This window comes from Ornithorhynchus anatinus, chromosome 6 (assembly GCF_004115215.2).
Source record: "Ornithorhynchus anatinus isolate Pmale09 chromosome 6, mOrnAna1.pri.v4, whole genome shotgun sequence".
NCBI lineage: Eukaryota > Metazoa > Chordata > Mammalia > Monotremata > Ornithorhynchidae > Ornithorhynchus > Ornithorhynchus anatinus.
In genome coordinates, this window is record NC_041733.1 from 41233651 (window position 1) to 41252864 (window position 19214).

The window sequence follows — 19214 nt, forward strand, 5'->3', positions numbered from 1 at the left end:
AAGGCTCTGAGCTGCTGGCCGGGCCACTGGGCTCTGAAGAGACCCGTCTGGGCCAGCTAGCTGCTCTGCCACTGAAGCGGGCGCGGGCTTCAACGGTCCAGCTGGGGAATGAGTACCTCTGGGGGCTACATCGGGGTCAACGAGACTTTGGGGAAAATTCAATCCATCTTTGCTTTCCGGGGTTACCGAACAAAACGAATGGGGATTGTGTCACTGATTTTAAAGTCGAATCTGCAACAGCAATTGTGCCTGGATGTGGGAATGAGTGCTTAAAGGGAAACGGGTTTGAACAGTAATCCTCAAATTTGTGGATTCCATCATAAAGGCATTCATTTATATGCTAGCTTGTCCCCAAAAGGGGCATTTTTTTCAAAAAAACTTCAATCTGGGAGGTCATTTACCACCTAACCTTCTTCACTAAGAATCAATCCACCTCACCCAGCAGTAGTGCATTTCAGAGAAAACCAAGACTGCAAGAGTACCTTTATTTTCCCCCATTAAGAAACTACATTCGAAAAGGGAAAACATTCAGATTCTCAGACCAAAGAGACGACACAAATCCTTTCCCTGTTCCCATTTTATTTATTCAGCAACACTTTACACACACTACCAAGAAAATAGAGGCAAAGTGTCCTATCTGTGATCAAAGAAATATTCTGCAAGTGGTGGCGAGACCCTTTACTCTGACAAGCAGTTCTTCAAGCATTCAATCAAGATCATACCTATAACATGCAGTCTTCCATGTACAGTGGAGATCTTGTTTTGATTCCACAGACCAAAAAAAAAAAAAATTTCATACTATCAAGGGGTTAAAGGAGCCGAGGGGATACAATTCCGGTATATAGCGCAAGAAATTGTAAGAGGAGACTAAGCCACAGTGCATTTTTAAAAATTATAGCATCTCTGATGGTAGACGGGCTGAAAACACACTGAACAGTGAGTAATTTTAACAAGAAAGACAGACATCAGGACCCAAATGCCAAGGGATCCAATCATTTAAAAAGTCACTAATATGTGGAAAAGAGAGTCCCCCGGTATGTAAACAGGTGGATGGAGCTAGAAAAGGAAAGAGAAGGGCAGTGGTATCTTTTGGTCCCTTAATGGTATCTGGATTTTCAGAAAACTAGCAGCCCGCAGCCAGTGTTTCTCGTATTCACTTTTCCAGAGCATTTACACAATATATCAGTTGGCAGTGTTTTAGCATCGGGGGAGGCAAGGAGGACGAGAGATCCAAAATGAAAACAGAAAGAAACAGATGGAAAGTAAAACGTGTTCACTGACACACATACACAGTGATATGCATACCCACGCGTGTGCGGAGTGTTTACTGAAAGCTTGCCTTCTAAAAACAAAAAGGAATCACATCTTTACAAGCCTAAGAAAATGGTCCCTTAAGGAAAAACAAGCTTTCGACTCCATTTACGGTCAAGGTTGGCTATCCGTCCACTTGCTAATTATGGTTTATTTTTATTCTTAGGCAGACGGTAAAAGGGAGGGAAGATTATAAGTGGGTGGGGGAGACTGTCTACACTCACACACAACACATACACACACGCAGGAAAAATTTGCCTAGAATTTTACCCTGCTGAATACTGCACAGATAATCTTTACAAAAACCTTCATTCTTGTCGACAATGACAATACCCGATTGTTTTCCTTTTTAACCATCATATACATAACATTTAAATATTAAGGAATAGAATAATCTATTTTCTTTATAAATATTTCAGAGCAAGGAAAGTCTAGTCTCCTGCAGCGGAGGCCCAGAGCTGTACAAAGCAATGTAAGCAACACACCTATCAAGTGATTAAGAAAAAGTGCAAAGTAGAACGGTATTAAGCATTTTTCAGTCTTTACAGTCATCATGGTTCCCTCGTGAATAAGCTAGGCTGTAGTTTTAACTGAAGATTTCAAAAATATACATTACAAATTACTGCACACATATCAAGCCCCGCGACCAAACCCCCCACCCGCCTCCCACCCCGACATGTGTAGAATTTCCAGTTTCAAAGGGTCGCACAACAGGAAAAGAGCTTTCAGCACAGCACGGCCTTCCCCTGGAAAAACCAACTTCTACAAACTAGCCAAAACCAATCACCTGTAGATAAAAATATAAAATTAAAAAGACAAGGTACTGGAAAGGTTGTTCACTGTAACCTGCTTTAGTGGAATTAAGTGAATTGGAATGTTTTCTAAAATGCGAAAGGCCAAGAACCCACATCAGCAATACGAAATAGCCATTCAAATTGGACCAAGAATAAATAGATTTTCACACGGCTACATTTTAAAAATCAAGTCCTCCATTTACTTGTTTGCAAAGAAAAATGAAGAGTTCATTTCTCTTTCCAAACATCTTTTGCAGATGCATATGATGACCAACTGGTAGGAGAGAGAAAAAAGAGGAAGAGGTGGGGAAGCCACACCTTACTCAAAATTTTGGTTGTATCAATCAATGGTATATCTTGAGTGCTTACTGTGTGCACAGCACTGTACTAAGCACTTGGGAGAGGTGAGAGAACTGACAGATACCTACCCAGCCTTCAGTGAGCTTGAGTCTAGAGGAGGATCATTTAAATTTCGGTCTCAGGTTGTAAAGTGAAAACAGATCCTGATGGGTTAGGAACTTTTTCAAATGTTCTTGTCATTTAAGGCTAAAAGAATCAAAGATTCATTTGGGATTGCAGTTCCAATAAAGTGTTTTGGCTCTCCCGGTTAAATTCAGGTTGAAAAAAATATTCCCTTTTAGGGACTGCAAATAGCCACAGTCCTGCACTAATACAGACGATCCAATCCCCAACCCGACTCTGCAACATTCACTCTGTTTCTAAGAATAAGGAAATTCATTTGAATTTGCGGGCTCCATTTCTAATTAAAGGAGATTTTGCCCGCCAAAATAAATACCTGAAAGAGAACTCTGGGTACCCCTGGATTCGTTTTATTTGGTGACGGTGGGCTGGCAAATGCTAAACGTGGCTGAGTGTCTTCTAAAGCAGGAATATGCTTGATGCTTGGTTTTGGAATCCCCTTCTTGAAGCTGCAAACACCCTCCATTTGCCATTACATTTTTTCCCCCCATTACGGATGCGTAGAGAGCAAAAGGGAAAATGCTACTTTTGTTCTCTAACTCACAAGTGTGGGGTGGGGGGAGGACTTTGAGTTTGATACAGGATTCAGCAGAAAACATTTTTTCCAATTTCAGCTTCACTTGAACAATGCGAGACCACAGAGTTGAAAGGCGTTCCAACAGCTATTTTAATCAAGTTTTGTTTTCAGTTTTGCTATCTTATGAGTCTTCAGATCTGTACTGCAGGATGCTCTCCATCTAGGAGGCTTCGAACGTTAGAAATGATGGCTGACCAAGGCCCCTCATGCCCAGCTTTCTTGTCAAAGCATCATTTGCCCCCATACATTCTCTCGATGTCGTTGAGGTAATGATTTTTCAGTTCTTTCCTTTTCAATTTGAAAGCGTCGGTTACCAAGCCGGTTTCTGGGGTCCATGGTTCAGGGCTTAACCGTACCTTGATTGGGATTTCAAATCGCTCCAACTTCACTGTAATGGGAAGGAAAGAATAAAGGAAAAAAAAACCAAAGCAAAACAGTATAGTGATGAACTGCTCGTGAATTCTCCAGGTCAAAGAAAAAAGATGGCTAAATGAATGTCCTATTAGATGACCTACATAGAGTTTGTAAATGGACTTGATGGAATATTAAATAGCCTAAAAGGGAGGGCTACCTCTTTCAGGATCTGACTTTGAGGTTCTCCACTCAGTTGGCATAACCCTTACGGATACAATTTATGGTTTTATGCCATTCACAAACTAAATCAATCGATGGAATGCTTAGTGTGTGCAGAGTGCTATACTGAGTGAGCACTTGGGAGAGTACAACATAAGAGTTAGCAAACATGTTCCCTGCCTATAATGAGCTTACAGTCTAGAAGGGGAGACAGACGTTAATATAAATTCATTACAGACATGCAAATAAGTGCTGTGGGGCTGAGGGAGGGGTGATGAAAGGGACCGTATCCAAGCGCAAGGGTGACGTAAAAGGGAGAGGGAGAAGCTGAGACCAACTGCATTCTGCTACGTTTCTAGGTATTGGCTACATTTCAAAAAAAGGCCTTTTAGATGAGTTCAGGTATCCCACCATATTTCTTGTGAATTTTACCCACTTAGATCCATCTAGACTATAAAATACCTCATTAGAGCTGAGGAGTTGGAGACAATATTCGAAAGTTAGAGGATATCTAAACAGAACGTGTCACAGGGCATTATATCATTTTAGCCTTAATAAAATCTGTTTGGTCGAGTTATGAATTATTCTCATTTTGTATTTGTAGCTAATGATCTGAAAGCCTGATGGCAATAAACATTGATTTGTAGACAAATCTATTTTATATTGTTTAAACTCTGTAATGCATGTAATGAGAAAGGAAGTGCTTACTGGGCCGGGGGGAACAACTGATTCCACTTTAGAAACACTACAGTTTAGTGACCTGAGGCTACTCGGTCCTAATCCTAATCATTTCATACAAAAACCATTTAGGCCACGTTTCCCCAGTCCTCAAGAAACCCCAGTGGTTACTCACCACTTCAGCATCAAACAGAAACTCCTCACCATTGGCTTTAAAGCAGTCAATAACCTTTCCCTCTCCTACCTCACCTGGCTACTCTCCTGCTATAATCCAGTCTGCACACTTTGCTTCTCTAATGCCAACCTTCTCACTGTACCTTGATCTCATCTATCTTGCCACCAACCTCTTGCCCACAACTTCCTCTGGTCTGTAACACCCTCCCTCCTCAGACACAACAATTACTTTCTCCTCTTCAAAGCCTGACTGAGGCTCATCTCCTCCAAGAGGCCATCCCTCTCTCAGCTCTCCTTTCCTCTTCTCCCACTCCCTCCATTCATTCCCCCCTCCCAGCCCCACACCACTCATGTCTAGATCTGTAATTTCTTTATAGTGATGTCTGTCTCCCTCTCTAGACCGCAAGCTCAAGGGAATGTGTCTGTTTACTGTCATAGTGTACTCTCCCAAGTGTTTAGTACAGTGCTCTGCACACAGGAAGCACTCAAACACCACTGAATGAATGAATCCTACCTTCGTTCCTGCTTGGACAAGTGGCGACGGGCAACTGTCCCCTCTGCCCTCTGCTCCCTCCCCCTTCTCCTCTTCACCTCCCCTCAGCTAAGCTCCCTTTCCCTCTGCTCCTCCCCTCCACTCAGAACTGTGCTCATCTGTATATATTTTTATTACCTTATTTATTTTGTTAATGAGGTATACATCCCCTTGATTCTATTTATCGTGATTATGTTGTCTTCTTTTTGTCCGTTTGTCTGCCCCGATTAGACTGTGAGCCCATCATTGGGCAGGGATTGTCTCTATCTGTTGCCGAATTGTACATTCCAAGCGCTTAGTACAGGTGCTCTGCACATAGCAAGCGCTCAATAAACACTATTGATTGAATGAACTGTCCTAATTTTCAGATCTGCAAAACGTTGAGAGACACCCGGCCAGGTTAGGGTGAGGATCCGGCCATCTGATGACGAGTTTTTGAAAAACACCTTTCCAAATATTCAGCCAAGGAGCCAAAACACTCCCAAATCAAGGAGCCTAGTTTCCTCCAACCTGTCGACAAAGAGTATTTCGACCTGCCAGTAGAGGGCGCCACCTTGCCAGGGATGAACCCCACTTAATAATGTTGGCATTTGTTAAGCGCTTACTGTGTGCAGAGCACTGTTCTAAGCGCTGGGGTAGATACAGGGTCATCAGGTTGTCCCACGTGAGGCTCACAGTCTTCATCCCCATTTTACAGATGAGGGAACTGTGACACAGGGAAGTTAAGTGACCTGCCCACAGTCACACAGCTGACAAGTGGCCGAGCTGGGATTCGAACCCGTGAGCTCTGACTCCCAAGCCCGTGCTTGTTCCACTGAGCCACACTGCTTCTCCAATCAGTCCTGTGCTCACCTTGGCAACCAGGTTTCAGGGCCAAAAAATAGCATATTTGGGGCTATGGGAAACCCTCTCTGCTTCTTTCCTCTGTCCCTATACCCCGCCCTTTTTCTCTCCCACCTGCTCCCCTCCTCTCCCTGACTTTCCTTCCCCTCTCTCAGTTCTACCTTCTATCGGTGAGTGTCAGAACTGGGGAGGAATAAATGCCGGGGAGGGGCAGGGAGAAATAACAATCTCCTCCTTGCTGAAATAATGCAGGTTTTTACTTAGCGCTTTCAAGGAGATTTAACTTGGATTTGCCCAAATCTAAAATGGTATCACTTCTGTGAATAACTTAGACTTACAACTTCCAAAGGAAATGCTGAAAGGACAAGGACCATCTGGAATCCAAGTCATAAAAAGTATGAGATTTTGACAAGTAAAAGAATAATCCTCAGAGCTAGGTGGGGAATCAATATATTCAAGGGAAGTACTACAGTTTTCCTCACATCTTCAGACTACACAGGCCTCTGGTCTAAGTTTCAGTGCTTAATAACTCAGTGTGGGAGTTTTAGTTTTGAGGCATGGATATGTAAAAGTCAGACAAAATAGAACTAGACTTAAGATGGTCAAAAAAAGCAAAGGTAATTTAAGGACCGGTCTATCACTGGCAAAACCACAAATGGCTCCCCTCTTGCTGTTAGTCTATCCATCAGATTTATTTAAATTTATTAAATTCAGTATTTACTGAACCCTTATTAGCTGCAGCTCTCTGTACTAAGCACGTGGGAAGAGTATGATGAGATGGAATTGATAGATTCGATCCCTGCCCATAAAGACCTTTTGGTCGATTACAGTCCGTTATGTTTTGGCTTCCAAGCCTCCCTGGAACAATCATTAGAAGGCCCAGACAATATCCCCCAAGCCAGCCTGGGGCAAAGAGACAGGTGGGCGGGTGGCATCAGCCGGGGCCTGGGGTGGTTCTTTAACCCTCACTCTCCGGGAGCACGATCAAAGACAAGTGTTGATCGCGGAGTCACGGCATTCAACCGACCAATCATCCATTTCTTACTTGCGTTTGCGGCCTCTTTGATCTCTTTCAGTATTTCTGCTTCCATGGTAGGGTTGTTACAGATATCCACCCAGGATCCCTCGACTCCCCTCTGCTGAGCTAATAACATCAGTTTTTTCTTATTTGGAACCACAAAGCTGATCACGTAAGACTGGTCGCTAAAGGGCAAAGAAGGATAAACAGAGGAAAATATCCAGTACCAATAATTACAATTGACAGGTAAAAAACACAAAACAGAAGAAATCCAAAAACAATAATGACAATGGCTTAATCATCAGGGATATGGTGAAGGAAATGGATTTTAAATCGATTCTAAATAATATAGAAGTGTCTTTTACAGATCTCGATTTATCCATTCTGTACCTCAGTATTAAAACAGAGGCAAGACTTTGGGCTGAAGCCACACTTGATTTGATTGAAGAATTTTCTAAAGTCTACAACATTACTATTTCAACCAAGAAAGATTTTTCAAAATCTGCAGGGTAATCAAAAGTTATTTGCCAATGAACTTATCTTGCCTTAGAAAGAAGTCAAATACAAAAATGCACTCTTCCTCATTACCTTTTGGCAAAAGCACAGATATTGTCAATAAGTGGACAGTTCTTCAAGGCCGACTCCACTTTGCCAAGCGATACATATTCTCCCGCTTGCAGCTTCACTAAATCTTTCTTCCGATCTGTCAAAAGGTTGGGAAAAATATTTTGATACCTAAACTCTTATTTGCGATTGGTTTTGATTTTCTTTCACAGATTCAATTTACAGAAGAAGCAGGTTTCTACATTTCATGGGGTTTTTTTTCCCCAATTGTCTCGTTATAGAAAGCAAAGCCTTGCTGAACAAATTTTTGTTCTTAACAAGCTGAACACTGCCCATACCACCCAACAATTTCTGTTCTGACTTTTGCCATATGAAATGTGGATTGTGACTGAGACACTAAATCGTTTCTCCTCCAGTGATGAGTCTGATTCAAAATAGGTGTAAATAATGGTGTCCATCAGCCCAGAGTGGTTAATGAAAGAGAAGCAGTGTGGCCTAGTAGGTAAAGCCTGGGCCTGGGAGTCCGAAGAATCTGGGTTTTAATCCCAGCTCTGCCACCTGTCTGCTGTATGACCTTGGACTTAACTTTTCTATGCTTCAGTTACCTCATGTGTAAAGTGGGGATCAAGCCCGGAAGCCCCATGTGGGGCTTGTATTTACCTCAGTCCTTAGTAGAGTGTCTGGCCCATAGTAAGTGCTTAACAAATATCATTTAAAACAAAACAAAACAAACCAAAAACCCTGAAAAGAACAGGACTAATATCTGACACATGCTTTCCCACAATTATTTTACATTACAGAAGTCAAAAGGACCCCTACTGACCTATGATTTGCAAACACCCATCAGGATGAAATTCACCAATATCTCCAGTACAAAACCACCTTTGTCCATTTTCATCCACAAAGTAATCCTCTGCTGTCTTCTCTTCATTTTTAAAATAGCCCATGGAGATATTTTGCCCACCAATTAAAATTTCACCCCTGGGGTTTGGCTTGTCTTGAGATGTGTAGCCTCCTAAAAGTGATGATAAAAAAAAACAACAGAGGGGTTATTTGGTGTAATAAAAAAACAAAAACAAAAAAGAACTCCCAACAGTTTGAAATTGCTTCTCTAGTTCTTAAACGGGCCCTTTTCTTCTGCTGATCCACTTAGCAGCAGAAACTGAAAATGTGTGATAAAATTACTTCAAGTCAAAATATTTTGGCAATCAAGTTTTATATCATTTTTACTACAATAGTAGGTTCTAATTTAGATATAACTATCCTATTAGACTGTACCTCTAAGCTTTCAAAGCCTCACTCAAGGCACATCTCCAAGAGGCCTTCCCACACTAAGCCTATCCTTTCCTCTTCGCCCACTCCCTTCGGCATCGCCCTGACTCGCTCCCTTGGTTCTTCCCCCTTCCCAGCCCCTCAGCACTTATGTACATATCTGTCATTTAGTTATTTGTATCGATGTCTGTCTACTCCCCTACAGATTGTAATCACACTGTGGGCAGGGAATGTGTCCATTTATATTTATACTGTACTCTCCCAAGCTCTTAATACAGTGCTCTGCACACAATAAGCTCTCAATACAACTGAATGAATACTAATAACATATTTCAGTGTCCCCTCCATTTTCCTGAAAATTGTCATTGAAAGGAAAAGCATATTATTCGATACATATCACATCTTGGCCCAGATTTCTATCGCAGTGATCCAAGATCTACTGAAATAAGAAGGTGGCACAAAGAAGAGACAGACTTAATCAGTGACCCTCTACACTTTGAACTTGGAGACCTCCTCCCTCCAATAGCTGATGATGACACCCTCAGGGTTGATGACAGAAGTGGGGATAGCACTGGCTGATCCCGATCCAAGAAAGTCCCTTCCCCAAAGGGTTTCTCTGGCAGAGCTAAATTAACCCCTGGTTGGGAAGGACTTCTCAGGCAAAAAGGAATTCTGGACAGTCGGCGGAAATCCTTAGTCCTAAGCAGGCAGAGTTGCCCGATGGCCAGTTCATTTCAATTCACAGACCTGAGGGAACTCTAGCGTAAGGAAAGGAGGAAGGGAAGTCTAGGAGAGAAGGCATAAACAGTGGTGCGAAGGAGGCTATCATGGAAGATAAGGTGAATGTCACTAACAAACACACCAATGGAACCTGAACAGTCTACTCAAAGCACCCAGGAAACAAAGTATTATAAAATGATCTCACCTTCTTGCCAGTCTTTTAGTTTAATCTCACAGCATATAAGAGGGGCTCCAACTCGGCCAGTGCTATAATCGGTAACTGTAAAATCGACAATTGTCTGTTAATGTTTTTCAGGATATTTACAAATAAAAGTAGATGGGTTAAAAAGGAATTCACCTGCTTAGTAAGAGGTTTAAAGTATCCAGTTCCTTTAAAAATGATTCCCTCTCCCAACATCACATCTTAGAATTAAATTGGAATTTTAAAAGTAATTCTAAGTGCTCCGTTCAATTTTTCAATATGAACTGGACTAGTAAATTTAGAATACTGACTTCAGAGACAGGGTGAACATACTTCACTTAGTATAATGCCAATATAATAGAAACTCTTACATCCCAGTGAAAAACTTGTCCGACTATTTTGGGGGAATGACTGGAAAGATTTCAGCCAAAACAAGTTCTCGCCTTATATTTCCAAAAACTTAAAGGTGTAATTTGGATTAAGCACTTTCCCTAGAAATGAAAGTGTTCCTATGGGTTTTACTGCCAGTAAACTCTACTGACATATGAGAGAGAGAGAGTGTGTGTGTGTGAGAGAGAGAGACACGTCATAGTGACCTCTAAAATTGTATGTTTTATACAGTTTTGTGCAAGTATTTTTGTTTTGGAAACTGAGTTGGTTGCACTGCAGTTGGTGATGAAAACAACACATACAGGAAGTCCTCTGACTTATGACCCAATTGGTTCCTGAAAACAGCACCTTAAGTTGAAACGTTGCAAGGGGGAACCATGTTTCTTATGGGAATAACGTTATGAATTGGGGACTGGTTCTAAAACACAGTTTGGGACACCCTATTTTTAATCAAAACACCCAGAATAGTCCACTCAATTATAGACAACAGACTTTCATTCATTTTTCATGTTGAGCGAGAGAGGTTCCATGACAGAGTAGCCCATTTTGACTTCACTGCTAGTAAAATGGACATCAACCAGCCCTCTCCCAGTACTGTGATTCCTTTAAGCTTTCATTTCCCCTCAGATTCCCTGGGCTAAATCCCAACTGTCTGAATCCACAGAGCTACCGCTATAAAAAAAGCTAAGTGCTGTCAGGTTGAGACCAGAATATGAATTTAAAAAGTTTTAGGTGTCATGTGTCTTACCTTGAAAGTTCTGAAGTCAAGGACTCCCTGTAATTCTCTCCCTTTAAAATTTGTGACTACAACACCGGTTAGTTTTGTAATAATATTAACCTCGTTAACTAGAGTTTTCACGAGAGATGGATGACTTCTCGGTTGCTGACTGAGCTCGTATACTGCGAAGACTTGGATCGACGGAAACAGAGAGCTGACTTGGTTTACTTATTAAATGGTGGCCATTTTAACAGCCGCAATTTCCATTTGGGGCAAGACATGCTTAGTTCATCCATAACTGCATACTTTGGACTGAACGCCACTAGGGAATTACGATTCTTCTGGCAACATGCGCCTTTCTGAATAGACTCTCCCCTTCTAGACTGTAAGCTCGCAATGGGAGGGGAATGTGTCTGTATATTGTACTTACTCAAGGGCACAGTACAGTGCTCTGCACCTAGTAAGTGCTCAATAAATGTGATTGACATCGACGCTGGGTTGGAAGTAATGGCTGGACTCAGGTAGGCCAAGCCAGGCATATTCTACCGTGACAATTTCCTAATTCAGGGCTTCACTGGGAACATTATCCCCTCATTCTAGGAGAACTGAGTGAACTCTTATTCCAAGATGACTGGGATATCGGGGCCCTCTGATTCCCTGAGTTTACAACTAAATACAGTGCACAGGAAAATATCTACATGAACATCGGGATATCCAATTCGACTCACTGACTAAATGAAAAACGCACTGACCTTCAGTAACTGTTCCTGCACCGCATGATTCCGTTAATCCGTATCCCTGGCTAATTGGGCAGCAGAAACAGACGTTCATAAATCTGTGGGTCTGAGGTGAAAGAGGGGCTCCTCCAGACAACATCATACGTATGTTCCCACCTAACAATGCTTTAACCTTTTTAAATAGAAGCCTTGATAGAAATGAAAAAAAAAAACACAAAAAAAAGAATGCACATATAATGCTTGCCAACGTATAGATGATACTAGCCATCAAACCACAGTGAATACCACAACTTGGATACTTGATCAAAGGATTTCTTGACTTCGCCTGATGTGCCCAGGGCTAACTTTTTTCTATGTTAATAGACAGGCTTAATCCATCTAAAATTTACGATTCTTTAGCCGATTTTCTGCGTGTGATTTAAAAAAAATATGGCCAAAAGCATCTTCGCTTATTTTACTGTTTCAACAAAATTACAGCAGAGAGCAGAACTCTATATTCAAGGTGGAAATCGGATACAGGTCTTCTGATAATGTTCCAGCCACCCGAAAGAAGAGCTGACAATCACCAATTCCAGAGCTGGGTATGACTAGGGACTAGATAGTTGGGTTTAGAAAAATTATTTTGCTGTAGCAAAAAACGGACAGTGCGAGAGTCCATATTTACCTACTATTCTTTAAGAAAGGTAGTTGGGTCTCAAGTAAGAAGATGGGTCCTGCCTGACTTGCTACAAGTCACCCAACGGGGGATTTTTGCTTTTGTACCTTACTGCCTTCTGTCAAACTTAAGCAACAATTTACATAATACATTACCAACATTTTTACCTATATAATACAGCTATTATCTCCCAATGCCAAGGTGAGGGGAAAAGTCCTAGCTCCTCTCCAACCCAACACCATCAGGAATTGCTTAGTAAAGGGCAATTTACTCTACATGCTTGCACAATGAGCCCACCCTGATGTTGGAGTAGGAAAAAGATCATTTTCTGTTTTGCTTAACTGAAGGAGTGATAGCAGGGTGCCCTCAGGGAAGGAGAAGGAGGAGACGGCTTCGGTTGTTACAACATATTGGATGGGTTGTTTCTTCACAGCAAAAAGTGCACTCAAGGGGTGGAAAAGGATAGGGGGAGGTGGTTAATTTACTGAACGCCCATCGTACACAGCACTTGAGATGGTGCAGTACAGGGCAGAGAAGCCGTTTCTAGTACCCTCTAGTCACCTTCCTTTTCTCCTTTTCTTCTTTTTTCTACTGTTCTCCTTATTACAGGACTTAACTCTTAGGTGACCTGTGTAACACTCCCATCTCTTTTAATGTTACAAAAGTTATAAAGGGGGGTGGGGGCAGGAATTAAGCAAGTAAATTTGGTATTTTGCTAAATGAGAAATGTTTGGAAACCTCGTCTAATGGCATGTTACTTAGATTCTTTAAAATTATCACATACAATTGCTCAGTTAAAAAAAAATCAGAAGGGCTTCCAAAAATATCACAATAAATAGCATCAATGAATAACATGAACTATGATGAACTGCAGAGGCCTAAAGCTTGGGGTTCTATTTAGTGTCTTGTAAAATGATCTGCACCTATCAGATACTCAAATACTGTTGCTATTGATATGGAAATGTAGGTCATCACGTGTCACTGCTCAGAACTTTTTCTAAAGAGACAGATCACTTATCCTGGATACTGTCTCAAACAAATATTTTATAGTTATTGAAAGCTGATCGTTGTTTCAGTTGTCAAAACTAGCACGCAAGACTTTTTTTTTACTTCTATAGATGTCATTTTCAAGATCCCCAAAATGTATTAGTAGAATAGTCTAAAACATAAAAGAGACTGTGAACCCCAAGTGGGACAGGGACTGTGTCCAACCCGGTTTGCTCGTATCCACCCCAGTGCTTAATATAGTATCTGGCACACAGCAAGCGCTTAACACAATCTACATTTTTATTATTACCAAATGAAGGTGTATTTGGAGGAATGATCTTGCCAACCAATTTTATATTAATGATCCAGGATCTAGAACAGTTTCCTCACCTTACGGGTCCCGGGGGACATTAGTCTTTTCAATCAAAAGACCCATGTTTCCTTTCCAGCTTGGCTACTGAATAAAAAGGGCTTGCTACTTCTATGTTGTCTAACAGGGCAGTAGCTATCTATACAAATAAGACAAGCATTAGCCTTCCGGGACTCAACCTTTAAAGCACGATAAGAATCTTGAACTTACAGATTACACAGAGGTGCATCATAACCTTTTTTGATCTGTTCCAGTTTATAGTCATAGCCTATCTTGAACAGAGTCTTCTGAAAATAGTTCATCTCTTGGACTTTGCTCATAACAGTTTTATAAATTCTGTCCATGATTTCCTACAAAAACAAAGACCCAACTGAGGACCGAAAAGCATTTCCTTTTCTTTGTAAAGTACACATCAGCAACAAAACAGTGACTCACATAAAGTGCCTCGAAACTCTGTATTAAGACTTAAGATTAATCTGCTGTGAAACCCAAGACTGCCAAAATGTTATCTACAGTTCGTAGAAAAGTTTTGATAACGGTTCCACTTTGATGGCAGATATATTGTATGCAAAAACTAAATTTTTCAAGAGACAGCTGGATAAGATCTCGAGTCAAAATTTTACCACAAGAGACCAAAACACTTTTTTAAGCCAACTGTAGCCTCACTCGATAAATATTTAAGAAATGGAAAAAATATGAAATGAAACTTGGATGAAACACATTAAAAAGTATGATCTACAGTGAGAAAAAACAAAAGCAAACTTTAGATAATTCTCATTCACGAAGAAAAAGATTAATCTTTTTCTTAAATTAACACTTTGAGCTTCCCACTTCATTTTTGTTTTCTAGAGAAAGCATTTTAAGGAGGATCTTAAGATTTTGAGAGGTATTTCCCCTGGTTGAAGTCTTTCTGGAATACTTACCATTGAATCCATCACTCTCACTGCCTGCTCTAAAATTGGGCATATAATAATAATAATAATAATAACAATAATAGTTCCTCTACCCTTTAGTTACCCACACTGAAGGAGAAACATTTCAGAAGTTTTCTGCTCCTTTTCTAATGTTTACCCTGTATTTAAGGCAAAAGACAATGCCTGAGAAAACAGCAAAGAAAATCCTAAATTTGTTATGAAAATGGTAAAGTTAAAACCATTGCTTATTTGGATGCTTCACTTGCAAAGGGAAATAAAAACAGGAAGTATTGTTGAGTCTTAACTTATTTAATACTCACAGGTACAGCTGCCATAAGTGTAGGTTTGAGTACACTGCAATCTCCTTTGCTCCCTTTTTTAATTTTACTGGACTGAAATGACAAAAAAAAGTGCACCAAAAAATTACTTTCGGTAATTAAAACACTGGAAAAACAGCTCTGAGAATTTTAGAATCCTTCAGTCACAATATTAACATATCTAGAAAAGGGAGATGAGGACAAAAATTGGGGGCAAAATTGGTCACAACTTTTTATCCACCTACAGTGAAATAGAATCAGTGTGGCCTAATGGAATGAGCCTGGAAGCAGCAGATGTGGTTTCTAATCCCGGATCCGCCACTGGTCTGCTGTGTGATCTTGGGAAAGTCACTTCACTTCTCTGTGCCTCAGACATGCTATTAAATGGGGATTGACTACGAGCCTCATGTGGGATACGGGCTGTGTCCAACCTGTCTTATATCTACGCCAGCACTTAGTACAATGTCTGGCACATAGTAACCACTCAAATACCTTTTCTTTAAAAAAAAAAAAGACTAGATAATTACCACAAAAATTTAGAGCTGTGCAAGGAAAAAAATAGTTCAGTAGTTTTAACAAATACTTCTTTGGGTGCACTTTATTTCAAAATGAGCACTCAAGTGTCTCAACTCCAGTGAGGACCTTGAAACAAATCTCATCACGTGCATTTAAAAAATAAAGTGGAAAGAGGAGCAACTTGGCATGGTAAAGAGAAAGAAACAGGGAGCTGGTAATGAATCGGTTGCTGATGGCTGTGCAGAGTCAATAATTTCCTCTTCTTCCCCCGACAAACTACCATTTTGGGCAAGGAATGGGAGAAAAGGCCTTTTTGTGGCTGACTTTCACAACTCACTCTGTAGGAAGGAGGAGAGGAGAGGAAATAGATGCGGAGCCTAATGAAATATTCAAAAAACCAAAAAGAGAGCTTTGCAGCCATATCAATAATGAGATGAGACTCATCACCGGGCACATCTAATCCCATGAAGGAATGAGCAATTATCTCTGGGGTTTGGGTCCCAGAGTTACACCTGGCCTAGACCAGCCGAATCAGATTTATAAATTGTGCATTAGAGTTTTTTTAATTAAAACACACTTCTTGTTCTCACTTTATCATCATTTCCCTTGGGTGAGGGAGGTGTACAGGAGGTGTAGAGTTTCACTTTGTACTTTTACATTAAGAGCAGCAGTATTTAACAGTCAGATTAGTCAGTCACAAGCTAAAACCTCAGACTCATTTAGCTCTGTTTCAGGCTTTTACTTGGAAACAACAGTCAGAGGAGAAGAAAAAAACCTAGACAAGAATGTGTCAGTTTGGCCTTCCAAAGTGGGGAGGAAAAAAAAAATCAGCAACTTCCACGTCATACCAGGTACTGATCTCCACACTCCCCCTGCACTCTGTAGCATTTATGTATGTGTCTTTAAACTCTGTTTTTTTCCCCTACTCGTACTTTATTTTTGTGTCTCTCCTATTTTTCAGTAAGCTCCTTTACAGCAAGGAACTCTATACTCCCAAGCGCTTAGTACAGAGCTCTGCAGAGAGTAGGTGCTCAACAAAATTTCCCTCAGACTGACTGAGGGAAAACACCCAGATCATTTCCGCGACCATTCGTGTGTCACAGAAATCATGTTAACTTTTGGATGACTACGCAGAAAGTTTCAGCTGGGCTTAAAACACTCACTACTTCTCCCTTCCATGTTATAACAGATAACCGACACACCTCAAGATAATGCAGTTAAGTAACTGAGAAGCTTTTCACCTGGTCAGACAGGGTGAGTGGAGAAGAGTATCCAATTCTACAGCCGTAAGTAAAGCACGATATTTCTGCTGTCAATTCCAGGACGTGAGCCAATGGCAAATAACCGATATAGGTATCCTTTGGCCTGCAGGAAATGAGGAATGTGAATACATTTTTAAAAAATATGTAAGAGATACTATACCAGGCCTCGAGCATAGCAAACATTGGTACTGATTATCGAAATACAGCTCTCTTTGCAGAGAGGGAGGTATCCCTTACCCCAGGCCAGGGATCCTCTCACATTGGCCCGCCATTCCAGCTATCAAATTGCAGTGATGCATCATCACTCCCTTGGGGCGGCCGGTGGAGCCACTGGTATACATTACGACAGCCATGTCTGAGGGAATAGGCCTATTTGGAGGAATACTTGCTAAAAAGAAAAGAGAAAAAAAAAACTAATTTCAAAGCACTGTTAACTGTAAGCTCCTCTCTAAACTATAGCAGCACTGTGGCTCAGTGGAAAGAGCGGGGGCTGGGGAGTCAGAGGCTGTGGGTTCTAATCTCAGCTCTGCCACTTATCAACTGTGTGACTTTGGGCAAGTCACTTCACTTCTCTGTGCCTTAGCTACCTCATCTGGAAAATGGGGATTAAGTCTGTGAGCCCCACGTGGGACAATCTGATTACCTTGTATCTACCCAGCACTTAGAACAGTGCTTGGCACATAAGAAGCGCTTAACAAATACCAAAATTATTATTATAAGCTCACTGTGGTCAGGGAACTCTGTTGTACTGTATTTTCCCCAGCGCTCTGAAATAATGATGGCATTTGTTAAATGCTTACTATGTGCAGAGCACTGTTCTAAGCGCCAGGAGGATACAAGGTGATCAGGTTGGCCCACGTGCGGCTCACAGTCTTAATGCCCATTTTATAGTTTAGGTACCTGAGGCACAGAGAAGTGAAGTGACTTGCCCCAAGTCACACAGCTGACAAGCGGTGGGGCCGGGATTTGAACCCATGACTTCTGACTCCCCAGCCCGTGCTCTTTCCACTGAGCCATGCTGCTTCTCCTATGGAACACAGTAAGTGCTCAATAAATACTGCTGATTGACTAATCAACAGATCGGAGGAAATTAAGCCTAGCTACACCCAGCAAATACGGAATTTAAAATAAAAATGAAATATCATCCTGATGTAGCTGATAACAAAGACCTTACTTTCTCTAAAGTAACTGCTACTATTTTGCAAAAAGGAAATAGGAAAAAAAATTTCACTGACTCGTTAGGGTTCTCACATCAATTCTCTGGCAAAGAGTTGGCCGTGTGACCCACTGCCTTAGATCGTTAACTGTCATTACGAGTATGAACGGATCACGACTGCTTGGGAAATATCCACAAAAAAGACATCCTTATGTGTTTTGTCAATGTTTTACGATCAAGGGCCAAGAATGTAAAGAAAAAGAAGAAAAAGTGGACAAACAAGCCCCTAAATTAAACCCCATTGTTTTACTAGAATTGCAAACTACAAAAACAAATTATACAACTAATTAAATTCTTAAATTTACAATTTTCTGGCTGGGCTCCCAACTCTTCCACTGCTTGCATGCTATGAATCTCTAATCCTTTTGGATATTCTGATTTGTTGATAGTCTTGTTATCCACATAAATGATATGCTTAACACGGCTGATCTCCAACAGTGCAGTCTATCAAAGAGAAATAAAGTCAGGCGATTACTTTGGGAGTATTATGAAAAAATTCTACAAAGTCCTGTAACTGGTCTCCTGTCTCCAGTTTCCTTCCTACTTCCGCTGCCTTCAGATCTTGTCCAAGTTACACTCCCTCCTGCTTCTTCATAGCATCTTCTTGAACTGCAGATTGGACTAGGTCTCTGCCCTCCCTCAAAAACCTCCACTTGCTTCCCGTCTCCCTTCACATCAAGTAAGAATCCCTAATATTTGGCTTCAAAGCCCACCACCAACTTTTTCCATTCTACGAGTCACTTCCCTTTACCCACTCCTCCCCAGCTCGCACTCTTGCTCCTCCCAAACCCACCTCCTGCTCTCAACTCTTCTGCTCCTCTCTCCTTACTCATGCTTTCCCCGGCCTGGACTCCCTCCCCACAAATCCAACAGGCCACAGTCATTCATTCATGTTTATTCAACGCTTACTGTGTGCAGAGCACTGTATTAAGCGCTTGGAAAGTACAATACAGCAATAAAGAAAGACAACCCCTGCCAGCAACGAGCTCACAGTCCTGCTTCCTGCAACAGCCCCCCCCCCCCCCAGGTTAACTTGAGAAATCCTGAGTCACATCATCCCAGTAGCCACCTCTAGCTCTTTACTAGACTAAGCCCCCTTTTCTTCAGCTCCCCCTCCCTTCCCCATCACCTCGACTCACTCCTTTTCCTCTTCCCTTCCTTCTCTGCCCCACAGCACTTATGTATATATGTATATATCTATAATTCTATTTATTTACATTGATGCCTGTTAACTTGTATTGATGTCTGTCTCTCCCACCTCTAGACTATAAGCCTGTTGTGGGCAGGGATTGTCTCTCCATTGTTGTATTGTACTTTCCAAATGCTTAGTACAGTGTTCTGCACTCAGTAAGCACTCAATGAATACAATTGAATGAATGAATGAATTTGTGCTA

The 19214-nt window shown here is 41.3% G+C and overlaps 1 protein-coding gene across 5 annotated transcripts in view; it reads right to left on the minus strand.

Moving 5' to 3' along the window:
• Nucleotides 1–559: 559 nt before the first annotated feature.
• The window catches only part of ACSL4 (acyl-CoA synthetase long chain family member 4), a 70489-nt gene continuing 51834 nt past the window's right edge, over nt 560–19214 (minus strand). For all 5 annotated transcript variants that reach the window (XM_029067319.2, XM_029067317.2, XM_029067318.2 and 2 more), the window contains 11 exons: nt 18126–18264; nt 16842–16992; nt 16584–16707; nt 14830–14901; nt 13806–13945; nt 11599–11771; nt 9742–9816; nt 8368–8559; nt 7569–7683; nt 7008–7165; nt 560–3550 (listed from right to left, as the gene is read on the minus strand). In XM_029067319.2, coding sequence (XP_028923152.1) covers nt 3393–3550; nt 7008–7165; nt 7569–7683; nt 8368–8559; nt 9742–9816; nt 11599–11771; nt 13806–13945; nt 14830–14901; nt 16584–16707; nt 16842–16992; nt 18126–18264 — 1497 coding nt within the window. In that variant the 3' untranslated portion in view covers nt 560–3392. The remainder of the gene's footprint in view (nt 3551–7007; nt 7166–7568; nt 7684–8367; nt 8560–9741; nt 9817–11598; nt 11772–13805; nt 13946–14829; nt 14902–16583; nt 16708–16841; nt 16993–18125; nt 18265–19214) is intronic.